The 13,654-nt window shown below is 39.4% G+C and overlaps 1 protein-coding gene across 1 annotated transcript; it reads right to left on the bottom strand.

Annotated features, from left to right (window-relative positions):
- Positions 1 to 1,006: 1,006 nt before the first annotated feature.
- LOC149283338 (phosphatidylinositol N-acetylglucosaminyltransferase subunit C-like) lies at positions 1,007 to 1,960 on the bottom strand. Its single transcript, XM_089497754.1, has one exon. It carries the CDS (start codon positions 1,958 to 1,960, stop codon positions 1,007 to 1,009), a length of 954 nt encoding a protein of 317 aa, XP_089353880.1.
- Between the last annotated feature and the right edge of the window lie 11,694 nt (positions 1,961 to 13,654).

Consider the following 13,654-nt stretch of genomic DNA (forward strand, 5'->3'; position numbering starts at 1 on the left):
AGCAATTTAAATAAAAACATTAAAGTAACAGGGTTGCTAATTTGTGGAGAGGATCCACATCACACTATGGCACATACAAGAGGGGTGTTTCTCATACTTACTAAAGAATTAACCCTGACAATGTGTTACTTGGTGAGAATTATAGGCAATATATTATTTTTATAATTTATAATTATGATTTAAAAAGTAATTGCAGAATCAATGGTCAAACAATGATTCAGTGTACTGGGCCATGGGAAGTTTGGACATCCAATACGGGTAGCAAAACAGCTATTGGAAAATAAGCCTACAACAAACTAAAAAGACTTATTTTTTTCACACAAATGTCTCATGAAACAAAAAGACCCTTTTGTTGTTATTTCTACAATTGAATCAACATGTTGCCGTTTTTTGTTTGAAGAACTTAACTCCTCATACTTTACATTATTTTATACTATAAGTGAGAATGCATAAGGATTTGTTTTGGAGTGCTCAAGTAAACAAATAAAATAGGATAATTTGATACCAATATAAAAAAATATAAAATGTGCAATAATTTAAAAACAAAAAACATTACATTAATGGAAGGCTTGCTTAAAAACAAATATAATAATAAAAATGTATCTTAAATGTGGTTCTTTTTAAAGGAAACTACTCTATAAAATGTGCTTTAGGAACAATCACACAGAATTGGTTAGTCCATAAATATGATTTGAAGGTTGTGAGATAAATGCTTGAAGATACAAATCAAATGGGTAGGTAAAAGGGATGCGTCTCTACATACCAAATCCCCTTGATACAAAATAATGAAACAGGAATACAGGAGTGCTATTTTTATAGGTGAGGTATAGTCCCTTGACTTCCTCCAGTGGTAGTTTTAGGGTAGCGAACCTCATTCTTGATTTCTGCATTCTTCAGTTGTCCACTTCCACTTAAATAAAGAGTTTTAAAATGTTTACACAAAATATCACATTAGAATAATGGGGACACTAATATATTCCATCATATTGTGTATCAAGACATTCTCTTAATTGAGGAACTGAGAGAGGTCTTCCTTAATTTCTGCTTCATCCCAAGGACCATGAATGTTATCTTTGAACAGCTGTAGCTGGATTAGCCAGTACGGACAGAGAAATGTCACAGAGAGGAGCAGCAGGAGGAACAGCAGGGCTCCTACTCCTGAGATACTAAGAAGTCCAAGCAGAGAAAAGATAGCAAAAAGAAGCGTGACACATCTGTACGTCCTGGGAGTGTAAGCTCTAAGCTTCCTTTGTAGACTTGGCCAGAGTGCAAAAATTTGGATGGCAAAGGTCACCATAGCAAAGGCATGAAGGGAGCGAGGAAGACGGGAGGCAAGACACACGGAAGCGAAGATGGCCACGTTTATAGAAAGAGTACTAGAGACTACAGCTGCATTAGCCCCATAATCGAAAAAGACAAGGTGCCCAAGGAGCATGAGGACAGACATGGCATAAATAGTGTCAGTGCTGATAGATTCAGTCAGTGTCTTGAGTACTGGAGAGAAACCGTACGTAAATGCCAAAAATACAAGAGAACTTTTGAGGTCATCCCAGCGTGTTCGCCCATTGTCCTTTCTCCCTGAACCATGGTCTACCGCATCAAACAGTAAGTAACCAAGGAGTGTGAAGGCCAGTCCCACCCCAAAGAGCCTTAGAGGGGACAGCAGATCCTGATCCATGTACCACCAGATGACACAGAACACGCAGACGCTGCACAGTTGCTGGATTACTACTGCAGATTCGAAGACCACAGACCAATAGCGATAATGACGCACATAAATGTTCTTCCTTAGTTCCTCCAAGAAACTCTGATCAACATAATTGTCAGGGAAAGGCTGTCGTTCATAAAGAACTTTCTTCCAGACAGGGCAGAGACCAACTGGATCTGGTGGAGGACTTTCTTCTTTCCATGGCATATTTGTATAGTGCCCTGTGTAGGGGCTCTGTAGTACAGGACTCATTTTCCTTTTATTAAAGCAAATGTAGATTATAATGGGATCTGGGACCTAAGAAAAAGAAGAAGAAAATTTTTTTTGTAAACCTCTTTGTAAACCCTTTTTTTGGCTTCAATAAACTTTGGAAAATACGATATTCCAACATAGATCTAAAGTTATTTGTAATTGTAAATTTCTCTGATTAGTCATCAGTTAGTTTAATTGTAAGAGGTTAATAAGAAAAATGTAGACAGACATATTGGGTTGGGAGAAGATGGATACCTTAGTCGCAGTTGATAACATAGAAAAAATGATGCAAAGTTACTTAAGCTTTAAGTTTAAGACAACTACTTGCATATGACCACCAATATTTTTTTTTCCAGGCAAGCTTAGATCGTACAAAAGCCTTTGCAGCCAGCTTACAAAAACAATTTTTCTACAGATACATACTATTCTCAGTGATTACATGAATGGCCTAGGGGTCTTTGGTAATTTCTATGCAGAAACTGTATTGATGCTTCATGAAATGACACACTATCCATTATTCCCACAAAAGGTGGCAATTCTACATATTGACCGCCTACCCAGACAGGACAATTTGTTATGTGGACCCAGAAGAAATGGTACAGTCCAAACGCAACTGGAGATTCAAAAAAGGTAAGCATTATATGGCTCAGGACACATGCAACATTCTTTATGTTGTCATAAATTGTCCTCTACAATACAGCTTGTGTGTCTAAACCCAAGGTCACTCCATCAACGGCGAGCATTTGCTTTCAATCAACAAACACTATCAAGATCAAGTCCCAACCTGCAGCAGGAACTAAAAGTCTTAGTCACATCACTTATGAAGCAGAGCTCTGCAGAACATGTAAGTGAGACTAGAAGTAGTGATGTCATAAATGTTTACATTTTTTAACAGCAAAATATGCATTGGAGGTAGGGTTTTTTTATGATAATGTCATTACATGTGTAACACAAAAAGTAAAGTAAAGGTCAGGTAGTAAAATGTTACTGTATTATGCAAAATGTTGTGGGTAAGAACTGCAGCAGAAGCTCACTGTGGTTGCATCTACATAATGTGTGGTGAAGTCATCAATCTCAAACCACAGCTCTCCAGCAAACTCACCCGACAACGACACCAATGTGACTAATGCAACAGCATAACACAAAGAAACACATAACTCATGTTTAAATGCTGTATTAAAAGCACATGTGATATCACAATATGGCGGGGAGGTACTGTGACAAAGTATGAAAAAGGCACAAAACACTAATTCTATGCATCCACTCTTTATGTGAATAATATCATGTAAAGACTGGCCACTAGGTGGCACTGTGCGCAAACTTAGCACTTTTACACTTCTCAGGTGGAAAAAATTAGACTGTAAATAAAAGTACTATTAAAAATAAAAAATTCACAATGTGAATAACCACTATTTCAATACTGCCTTCCCTGTGCAATATGCAAAACCACACTTTTGAGTACATTCATTCCTATAAGCTTAAGAATTAAATTTAAAATACTCCCCTAATCGATCTTTACGTTCTTCCCATGGGCTAAGGTGCTCCAACTCACTAATCACCTCTTCCTTTTCCCGTCTACAAGACTTTACTTGTGCTGCCCCATACCTCCATTCTCTCAAGATTGTAAGCTTGCGAGCAGGGCTCTCTCCACCTAATGCATCGGTTTGTCTTAGGCTAGGTTTCCACTTGGTTTTTTTTTTGCTAAAAACGCCCATAAAAACGCCAATAGCGCCACCTGGCGTTTTTTTAGTGAAAAAACGCTGCAGCCAGATGTTCTTCAATAGGAAATCGCACGATGCCATATCCACTTGGCGTTTTTTTGTTTGGCGTTTTTTCAGTCCTCTGGCGTTTTTTGCTTTTTTGGGCTCTGTGGCAGTTTTTCAAAATCGCAGCATGTTGACACTCTGGCGTTTTTTGCAAGGAAATCTTGGCGTTTTTCTCCAATAGAAGTCAATGGGAGAGAAAAAAACGCCATGAAAAAGCTATGTGAGTTTTTTGCCTTGGCGTTTTTTATGGCGTTTTTTTCCACAGTTACAATGCAGAGGATGGACCCAGTATCTGTGTGTCCTACGAGAAATAGGCTGGAAACAAACAGTTTCACACAAAACAAAGTTCATATTGAATTTTACACCATTTGGACCAAACAAACATACCCAACTGGATCCTGCCTGCCAAAAGCAACAGCAAACAATTTGCACCATCATTTGGGGCCAATCTTCCTAGAGGAGCAGACATTCGGAATAAAGCATGCCTTACAAACCACAGAAAAGAGACAAAAGGGTCCGCCGGGGCGTTTAAGTAGAACTCTACCAAGGAAAGGACATCAGGAGGGGGCAGATACTTGCCATTTATCCTAATCCCTTTTAGCTGGGTGAAACGTCTAACTTGTAAAGGCTGGAAAAACTGCCTAAGGTCAAAAAAAGCAATTTCCACAGAAAGGCTAAAACGCCAGAAAAAACTCCAGAAAAAAACGCCAAAACGCAGGAAAATGCAGTGGCCGTTTTCTTGGCGTTTTTCCTGGCGTTTTTCATCAAGAAAAAAACGCAGGACAAAAACCCAAGTGGAAACCTAGCCTTAGTCTGTCAATTCTCGTCTTGGCATACCCCTTGAATATGTATTAAGAACTGCATAAATTGTTGGCGCTACATAAATAAATGATATTTTAACTTAAATCAAACCAAAGACAATGTTAATGTTAATTCGCTCTCATAGCAAAAAATGTTTTAGTTTTAACAATCCCAGTTAACACAAGCCAGCCCACGTGATTTTGCTACTTCCAATGCAGAGTATGCCTGAAGATGAAAATCATGTCGGTACGGGGACCGTATCAACAACAGAAATATTGACAGTCGATCAGCGTGAGGACTTCCCAGCAGCCTTTCAATCACAGCATGGACACATGTTAAAGGCTAGGTGAGCCTATCTTTTCACTAAGTGCTAGTATCCCTGCAACGATCTTTGCATGGGGAGTGGGGAGAGTAGATTAGCTGAATGCCTCTTATCTACCGTCAAGTTCTATGTTTCTATCAGTTGGAGGTGCTAAAAAATTTGTCCTGATCCAGCCACTCGGGTGAGGGGAACAGATGTCATTCCTGTCATCTCCAGCAGCATGAAACATTTTTTCACCTTCAATACAGTTGTATGTTAGGATTAAGCACAATTTTTTTAGCCGATGCTAATTGCTATAAGGTCCTGTTTATGCTAAGGTGCTGTTCCTTCTAGAGGACCTCCTAAAATATCCCCGGATAAGGTCTGCATTGTGTAGAGAAAAGTAAAACAAAAGCTGCCATTATATGTTTTTCTTTTTAATGCTACCTGTCTATTGAAAATTGTATTTAAAAGTTGATTGAAATACTACAGCTGCCCAGAAATAAAGTCCTGTCATTCTTTCAAAGCCCTCCTGTGTGTATTACATCACAGCAGTCTGACCGCCTATAGTCACTCGCACCAAAGGTGTTCCATGGGGTTGAAGTCAGGGCTCTGTGCGGGGCGGTCAAGTTCTTTCACACCAAACTCATCCAACAATGTCTTTATGGACTTTGCATTGTGCGCTGGGGCACGGTCACGCTGGATTAGAAAAGGGCCTTCCCCAAACTGTTCCCACAACGTTGGCATAGATTGGTCCAAAATGTCTTGGTATACTAAAGCATAAGATTTCCCTTCTCTGGAAGTAAGGGTCCTAGCCCAGCCCCTGAAAAACAGCCCCATACCATTATCCTTCCTCCTAACGTTCACCCCGGCATCTGCCACACTCAGACTCACCCATCAGACTTCCAGAGGAGAGCGAGTCTTCACTCTACAGAACAGATTTCCACTGCCCCATAGTCCAGTGGCGGGGTGCTTTATACCACTTGATACACAAGGCATTGTACTTGGTGATGTGATACACAAGGCATTGTGTACTTGTACCACTTTGTGGCATAATATCTGTTTATAAATAATCCACAATTTTGGATTCAACTTCTTAAGTTCTTGTTCTTGGCTATAATGCTCCTATCTACCAATATGGCAAAATACTAAAAATCACTGTCTAGCTGCATGCTTAGCACGGTTTAGCTACGAGGTGCTTCCCCCTTGGCTAATAATTAAGGACGTGTGACATACAAGAATTATGTTAAGCAACCTAAGTTGTAAGCACTGCAAGGTAGTCATTTTCCTGCGTGCCATCGAGTAAACCCAGGAATATCAGATTAATGGTTCATGTGCATACATAAGTCACATTAGACTCACAACTGTCAAGTCAGCATTGCTGAAAAGCATGTAGAAACTTCGGTGTAAAAATAGCTAAGGGGGCCTGGGATATTTGCTTTTGAAGCATAAAATAGTTCCACTTGACCTACTGAGGCAGAAGGTTCGCTTGTTTGACCTTTTCGGAGGTCAATGTTTTAGGCTGCTACACAGCTCCAGAGTTAAGACTGCTATTACTTCACCTACCATTTAATTACTTTCATAATAATAAAGGGCTATTCCAATCCCCCACCATATATATATTTTAACGCACATAGACATCCATATTCCATGAACCCAAGTGCGTTATATTACATGGAAATACATATACATTTATTTTCTCAAGCACACAAATGTGAATATTGCTGCTTATTCTTATGTTAATATGGAAAAATGATTGTATGTAAGTTTTTGACATAAGGAGGCAGGATGACTTTGCATGCTCCACACTATATAAACCACTCGCTTCAATGAATTCAGCTTGTGACCTACTGATGAAGCTGGCGTCTATGCTGTTGAAATGCGTTTATTTACTTGACTAGTGAGTGTAGTGTAGAATGACTGCAGATTGATCTTTACATTAGCTACCTTTAGAATTGTTCTACAGGTGGGAAGTAGTCAGCTTTATAACTGGTGATGGCCTCTGAACATGTTCTAGGAGTACTATGATTAGGTAGGAACTGATGCTACAGTGCTTTCAGGGGCAACTATTCTAGCCCTAGCCTTTAATTATTCATTCTTAGGATATCCTAATGTGTGTGTAGGGGTATTATTGTGAGTGGCTACAACTCTTTTTATGTTGAAGAGGAAATATATTAATAGCAGTTACATTTTATTTATTAGCCTTACTCTTTTTATATGCTATAAACCTAATGGGGTCTATTCGCTAAATGCAGGGTTTGCAGGAGAATTGTGCTTCAGGTCCTTGAGTTCATAATAAATAGTGAAGTGAGAACTCCCTTTAGTGAATAAGCCCCACTGTCATGACAGTGTTACAGAAAAATGAGCATACGTGTGTTTACCTATGTCATTTAACATAGCAAGGGTAGTAGAAGCATTATTAAACACTCATCCACATCTACCAGACAAGCACAACCACAAGGACTTCTGGGTAGGCGAATGCAAATAAGGTCAACAATGATCACCTTTTGCCTCTCTATCCACTTTATACATGGATTCCTTTACATGCAGAAAAGCCAATGTTGTCATATTCTGGCTTTTCTGTGTCCATAACCTCTACTTCCAAGTATGTATTGGACCCAACCACATACAAAGTCTCAGTGGTTGCTGATACAGATGTGCTTCTTTACACACTATCACCAAACCTGTGAACTCCCCAGTTCAAGCTGCCCGGAGCCCTCCCTTTTCTAGGGGAGTGGGAGTGTAAGTGGGCACGGGTAAACACCACTCCCTCATTCTGGAGATGTATTAGAGGGACCATAGAGACTCTGGGAAACGACACTTCACTCCGAGACTCTGGGTGAAACACGTGGAGTTCTGGGTATGACTTGTATCACTCATCTATAGACACACTCTAGCCCAGGCCTAGCCAGGCAATAAAATACAAGTGAATGCAAGGCTTGATACTACTAGCTCCATATTAACAATAAAAACATACACACACAAAAAACGTTTGTTTTCACAAAATTTAAAAAAGGGATGTAAAATGTTCAGCTGATCTTATGCTAACAGACAAAAAACCATCATTTTTCACTACTGGTCAAACACACTTACAAATCAATGGAGGAAAGGAAAACCCTGTTAATGAAAAACAAGCAGTCAATAGATGAAATGATGACAGGAAGATTAACAGGCACCTGAAATGTATTCATCAATCATCACCAGGTACTTTGTTTTTCCTACTTTCCTCTTTCAGTGATGGCTTATGTGCTGGCTATGGCAAGGCAGAGAATGATGCCAAGCATGTAAAAAGGACTAGCTTTCCACAGCATTAGTGTGAACAATGTATAATAAGTGAACTGGGGGTTAATACTTGATGTGAATCAGTTATTTAGGCATAGTTACGAAAGGAACCATTTTTAATCCTGTGAAGCAGCATACAGCACCACTTATAAGCAAGCAGGACAGGCAAAGTGTGAATGAGGGCAAGCGTCCCTGACAAGGACTGTGTTAGTCACTGGTGGGACATTCACATACCGACTATTGCTGTTACATATATGTATTTAAAGTAGAATTAAGAGTCCAGAAGCAGTTCTTGAGAGTAATTACTTGGTCACAAATTACATTTACCCTTTGCAGAATACAGATAAATTGCTTACTGATACAGTAAATTATATTATGATGCCAAAATACTACTTAACACTTTTTTATAGAAGTACTAATTAGTGTGTTGCTTTTAATTAAACATGCCCTGCTTATAGTCTCATGAGGTTCTCTCTCTGCATGCGTCTCTTTAAAGGTTGAAGCCCCTACGGCCAGTTCATATCCAGGGACCGTCGGTGGCTGGGTGCCAAGGCATGTTACCAGGTAAGATGTGTCTTCATTTCAGTAACAGAACATCTCCTGTTCTATAACCCAGCCACTGATCTGAAAGGGCATTAGTCGTATAAAGCATGGTTTCCCAAACTTGGGGTCTGGAGTGAGTAATGGGGGCACAAAATACTCATCACTCAGGTGTGCCAGGGCTGTCACTCTGCCCTCGATGTACAATCACATTCAACATAGTAAGAATCTCAAGAATCGAAATACAAATAAGGATCAGATTCCCTCAATGTATTACTGTTTTCAAAATAGGTATTAAGCACCGCTGTATTATTAGGCCACATGGCTGTTCTTGCCTTGTGGGCCAAAAGTTACTTGCCCTCCTGTAAGGGCAAGGGCAACACTGGTCTAGAGAAATATGTGCCGATAGCAGCAGTAATAACATTCAGCTCAGTTTTTATCTTACTGTAACTTTTACCCACTTTGGCTAAAAGACTAATCTCAGATGCTGAATAGTTAAAGTGAAGATAACTTGCACTGGGACCCCTGGGGCACATATCTGCGCTATATTAGCTATAGAAATTCTCTGTCCTGCAGCTTCTTTGGAATAGGATTTCCATGGAAAGGCAAGATGCATCCTGGGAGCTCTCATTTAAGACTATGCATGCTATATCTATCCTGTGCTTACACGTCAACATCCTATTGTACATTTCTATCTACACAGAAAGGATCCAGACAAACCCAGCTCTGGACAGTCTAACCAGGCTTCAACATCAGTGGTTTTCTGGCCAAACTCCGATTTCAGAAACCTCACGATTTAAATCCCTTGCGTCCAGGACTGGGCACAAAGTTCAAAAAAGTAAAGGACTATCATAAAAAGAAGAGAAATCAGACTGCTCATCTCAAATTACACAGAAACAGTGTATAAAAGCAACTCATACCTGGAAATGCAAGTTTAACATCTTCATACTTTGTGCATGAGTTGCATTTTTGCAAACATGACCAACTTTACAGGTGTACTTTGTCCATTTTATGTGTGCACTATAACCTTTAACAAAGGGTATGTGTGATTAGATTCTATACCTTGCACTGTACGGAAGGACCTTGGGCATTACTGACCCTTACTCACTCATTTATACACACACACTTAACATACACATGCTCCAGGGGCACCAGGGATTAGCTACTTAAAGATAAGCCAAAGGAAGGCTAGTAGAGCATTCCATGATCCGTTGCACATTATATGATGAATGCATGATGTCATATGGATGAGGGATCTACGGTCTGTGCAGCTTCTGCGGACGTGTCAATATACAGCGATTCTTCTGCTGGGCTGTGTCATGCGGTGTGGACGGATTTGATGTTATCATGGCTGTCTTTATTATACATTTTAGTCTCTTAAATCTGCCTTACCCAAACCTATTGCCTTGCTTAGCAGGATCCAGATCACATAATTCTGTACATGCTATTTAAAAGCTTTAAAGTGTAATATAAAGGTGTTATTTGGTCAAGTTTAAAAATCAATGTATTCTCGTAATTTATCAGATCATCTGATATGAAAGAGCAGGATGGTGGGCTTTGCTAACAAATGAACATACTGGAGTGGAACTGTACACCAAACAGTATAGTATATAAAATAACCTAGTTCCCCAGTAGCATTTCCCCTACTAACAAATGCATTGCAGATCATCAGCCAGCACAGATTACCGAATTTTCACATACTTCTTTTTACTAGATTCAGAAAATTTGTGGGAAAGGGCCTGTGTTTCCCAGTTATATATATAACTTGTGCACTGACCTAGGCCAGAACCCCCCAGCCACCCCCTCCATGTTCGGCATCCTACATACAATAAAAGTCTCTGAACCCCTTTGAGAAACAGCATCGGTATATGACACACGTACTAAAAGGACACAGTCTTTTAATTGTGTAAATAGGCTGCTTGGGAGAGCAAAGATCTCCAATCCAACTGGCCCAATGAGCAGTGGGACACCGGGGGGGGGGGAAATCTTGACCGTCCATGAGGGCGATCTGCCTCCCTGTTTTATACCATGGGGATTGCCGCCCCCCCTGCACTTGCCACCATAAGCTTAGGCCTAGTTGGCCTAGGCCAGAATACGTCTCTGGTGTTACCCTGCAAACATAATACTAACAACCGATAAGAGAGAAAAAATAAAAGCGTTACCATTTACTGTCCACATCAGCTAAGTGTTTAAACACAACTGAGTTGACAGTTTGCCAATAAAAAAATAAAAAATGACTGTGCATTTCTTTCTTCCAACACACTTATTGTTCTGAGTCATGGTGCTCCATTAGCGCTTGTGTTTATTCTGTATAATATTCTGCATTCAGTTCATGTTCTTATCATGAAGTTACAAAGCTTTTGACGTGTCACTGGATAAGTAAGCGGACGTACTCTTGGATATGCCACTGCTCTGATCAAAGTCTAGTGGTTCACAGTGACATAAGCACCACGGACTTCATCAGGATACATAGCAGTCAGGGCACTGGGTTATATTTACTCTGCGGTGGGAAAAAAACCCAGCATGATTTAATAGATAGCGACGTGGCAATCGGACTATAACTACTCACATCTTCTTAAGTTACGAGCCAAATTTATCACCCAGCATGCAAACACCATAAAATACTTCCTACTGTGTTGTTCACAGCATTCAACCTAATAAAAAGAGGCATTTCTTTTGGAGTCTTTCAAACACTAACCAGGGAAGTTTATTTTATTTTTAAGAAATATACAAGGCAAATGGTTATAGTCTTCTAATGGGCCAGAGGCCATGGCCTTTTCCTAGAAGAGCCCACGGAATAGCATGATTGACAATGATGTTTATAGAAGGGGAAATAAAGTTGTTTGTATGTTCTGGATAAAGCAGTTGTCCTTGAGAGGACATGCGGACACACCTGAATGTCTGTGGTATTCACGAGTAGGTGCAGTTTTTCCAGGGTATTTAACTCTGTCAATTGTCTTCCAACACCTGATCAATTGTGAGAATTTCTGGTAGAGGGCAATAAATACAGGTTTTAAGTTAGCTGCCAATGAGAAGTCTGTGTTGTGCTAGAAACACATAGAAATGTAAATGGAATGCTATGTAATTATAAAAGTATGTTCTTTTTAAAGTATTTACATGGTGATATAAGGTCAACTTCAAACGCTTAAAAAAAACATTGCCCAGCGGGAGTTATGAAGAGAACCCGTCCAACAGACTTTTAAAATGTGAGAATTTATCTAAATGCCCTTGAAGGACAGGAGATGTCACATTATGTTATAACTGAATCGTGTCAATGTTACTTGTCAGCCCTATTACTGGGCCAACCCTTCCTGACTAGTCCCCTCTGTTAAAATGTGTCATCTCCTTACATCCAATGCTGGCAAAGTCAATATTTTCAGGCTTTTGATTTTTGGCTCTTTTGGAAAGTGTGGTTGTTGTGTTGATGGGAAATCCACACTTTACACCTGTATATTGCATTCATTCAACAGGTAAGGAGACTGATACAATCTCAGTGATTGAACTATGCACTATACAAGATTATCTAAGGTCTCCATGCACATGAAGCTTCCCGGGGTTCGGTCTAATAACGTATAATAAAGCGAGAGACTTAAAAACACAACTCTAATGCCACCTGTCCCTTTAGTGAATAGAGCCAATAGTGGTTTTCATGATAATACTAAAAAAACGTTCAAACCCATTAAAAACAATGCATTGTGGGCCTGTACATGTACGGGCTTTGTCATTAAGGGGTTAATGTGACAGCCATATCAGCACGTGCAATCTGTGTGCTGTCTTTGTTTTTAAAACTGACCGTGGTCAATTTATCAATAATGACCAGACTTTGCATTAAAGTGCATAATGTTAATAGGTTTGTAACATAACATCATGATTAGATATAATGCATGGCCATTAAGAACATAATAAGGTGAAATCACTGTGTATTACACTACCTTACCTACCCTTCAGTATAGGGAGGGTGTGGAGGGATTTAGTGCTCTGGAAAGATTCTATTTGCAGATCAGAGCGACCTGTCTTTTAATCCAGAGCCAGATAATATCAACTCCACGTAGCACTGAGATTAAAAATACTCTGTAAAGGTGGTTAAGATTTAAACTTGTCATGGAAGTAAACGCCCTCTTAATAGGCACCTAAAAGGGTTATTTTTTTTTTATTTACATCTTATGTCAATGTTGATGATGTATAGGGCATTCAGTTTTAAAACCTGATTATGCAAATTAATAAAGACAGAATTTTGCTATCAGGGCATTTCTTACATTTGCCCCTTCCCCGCTGCCCCAGCTATTTTGCACACAGGAGATGTGTTCAGCAGAATGATATACTTACTGCCAGTCACCTCCTGCACTGGCTTGGCAAACACTGTAGGGTTTGCACTATTCAGACACCTGTGCGAATGCAAAGCAAGCGATCCCATTCAATAGGAACGCTTTCCTGATGCTGACTGGCTGCTTCAATCAGCCAATCAGTGGCAAGAAGTGTTGGTCCCTGGAGGAGAAGGGGAAATGCAGCAAGAGGGCTTCTATGTCAGGTAAGTCTTATTTTTCCATTTTGAAGAGCACTTAATTTTTTAAGAGTACCTAATTATAGTACTAACAGAATGCTTTAATATGCTTTCTTTTTTATTGGAGATGTCAGACATTTAATAAACAGCATTTAACATGGTTTACTACTTCAAAACAAACTTCAAAGGGTGCACAAAACTACAATTTTTAGATTTTACTGTGTCTTTTCCACACAGTAATTCTCCTTTATAGATAATAAATATGTTTTGGAATCTTCTGTACACTTTCTACCTCCTTATTTTTCTAATTTTGTTTTTACCTATTTTATGGAATGGAGACATTTATTACACATAAGTAAAAAAAAAAAAAAACACAATATCAAATTAGAGATTTCCTAAAAAGTTTATCTAAGATTTGAGCGAGTGTATTTTACACAAGTGCATTTTATACCTTTGATGTTTCCATAATAATCAATCATTTTCTGCAAACAGGCATTTTCTCT

The sequence above is a fragment of the Sceloporus occidentalis genome, unplaced genomic scaffold, assembly GCF_023333645.1.
Source record: "Sceloporus occidentalis isolate IW3139 unplaced genomic scaffold, rSceOcc1.0.p SCAF_106, whole genome shotgun sequence".
NCBI classification, from domain to species: domain Eukaryota; kingdom Metazoa; phylum Chordata; class Lepidosauria; order Squamata; family Phrynosomatidae; genus Sceloporus; species Sceloporus occidentalis.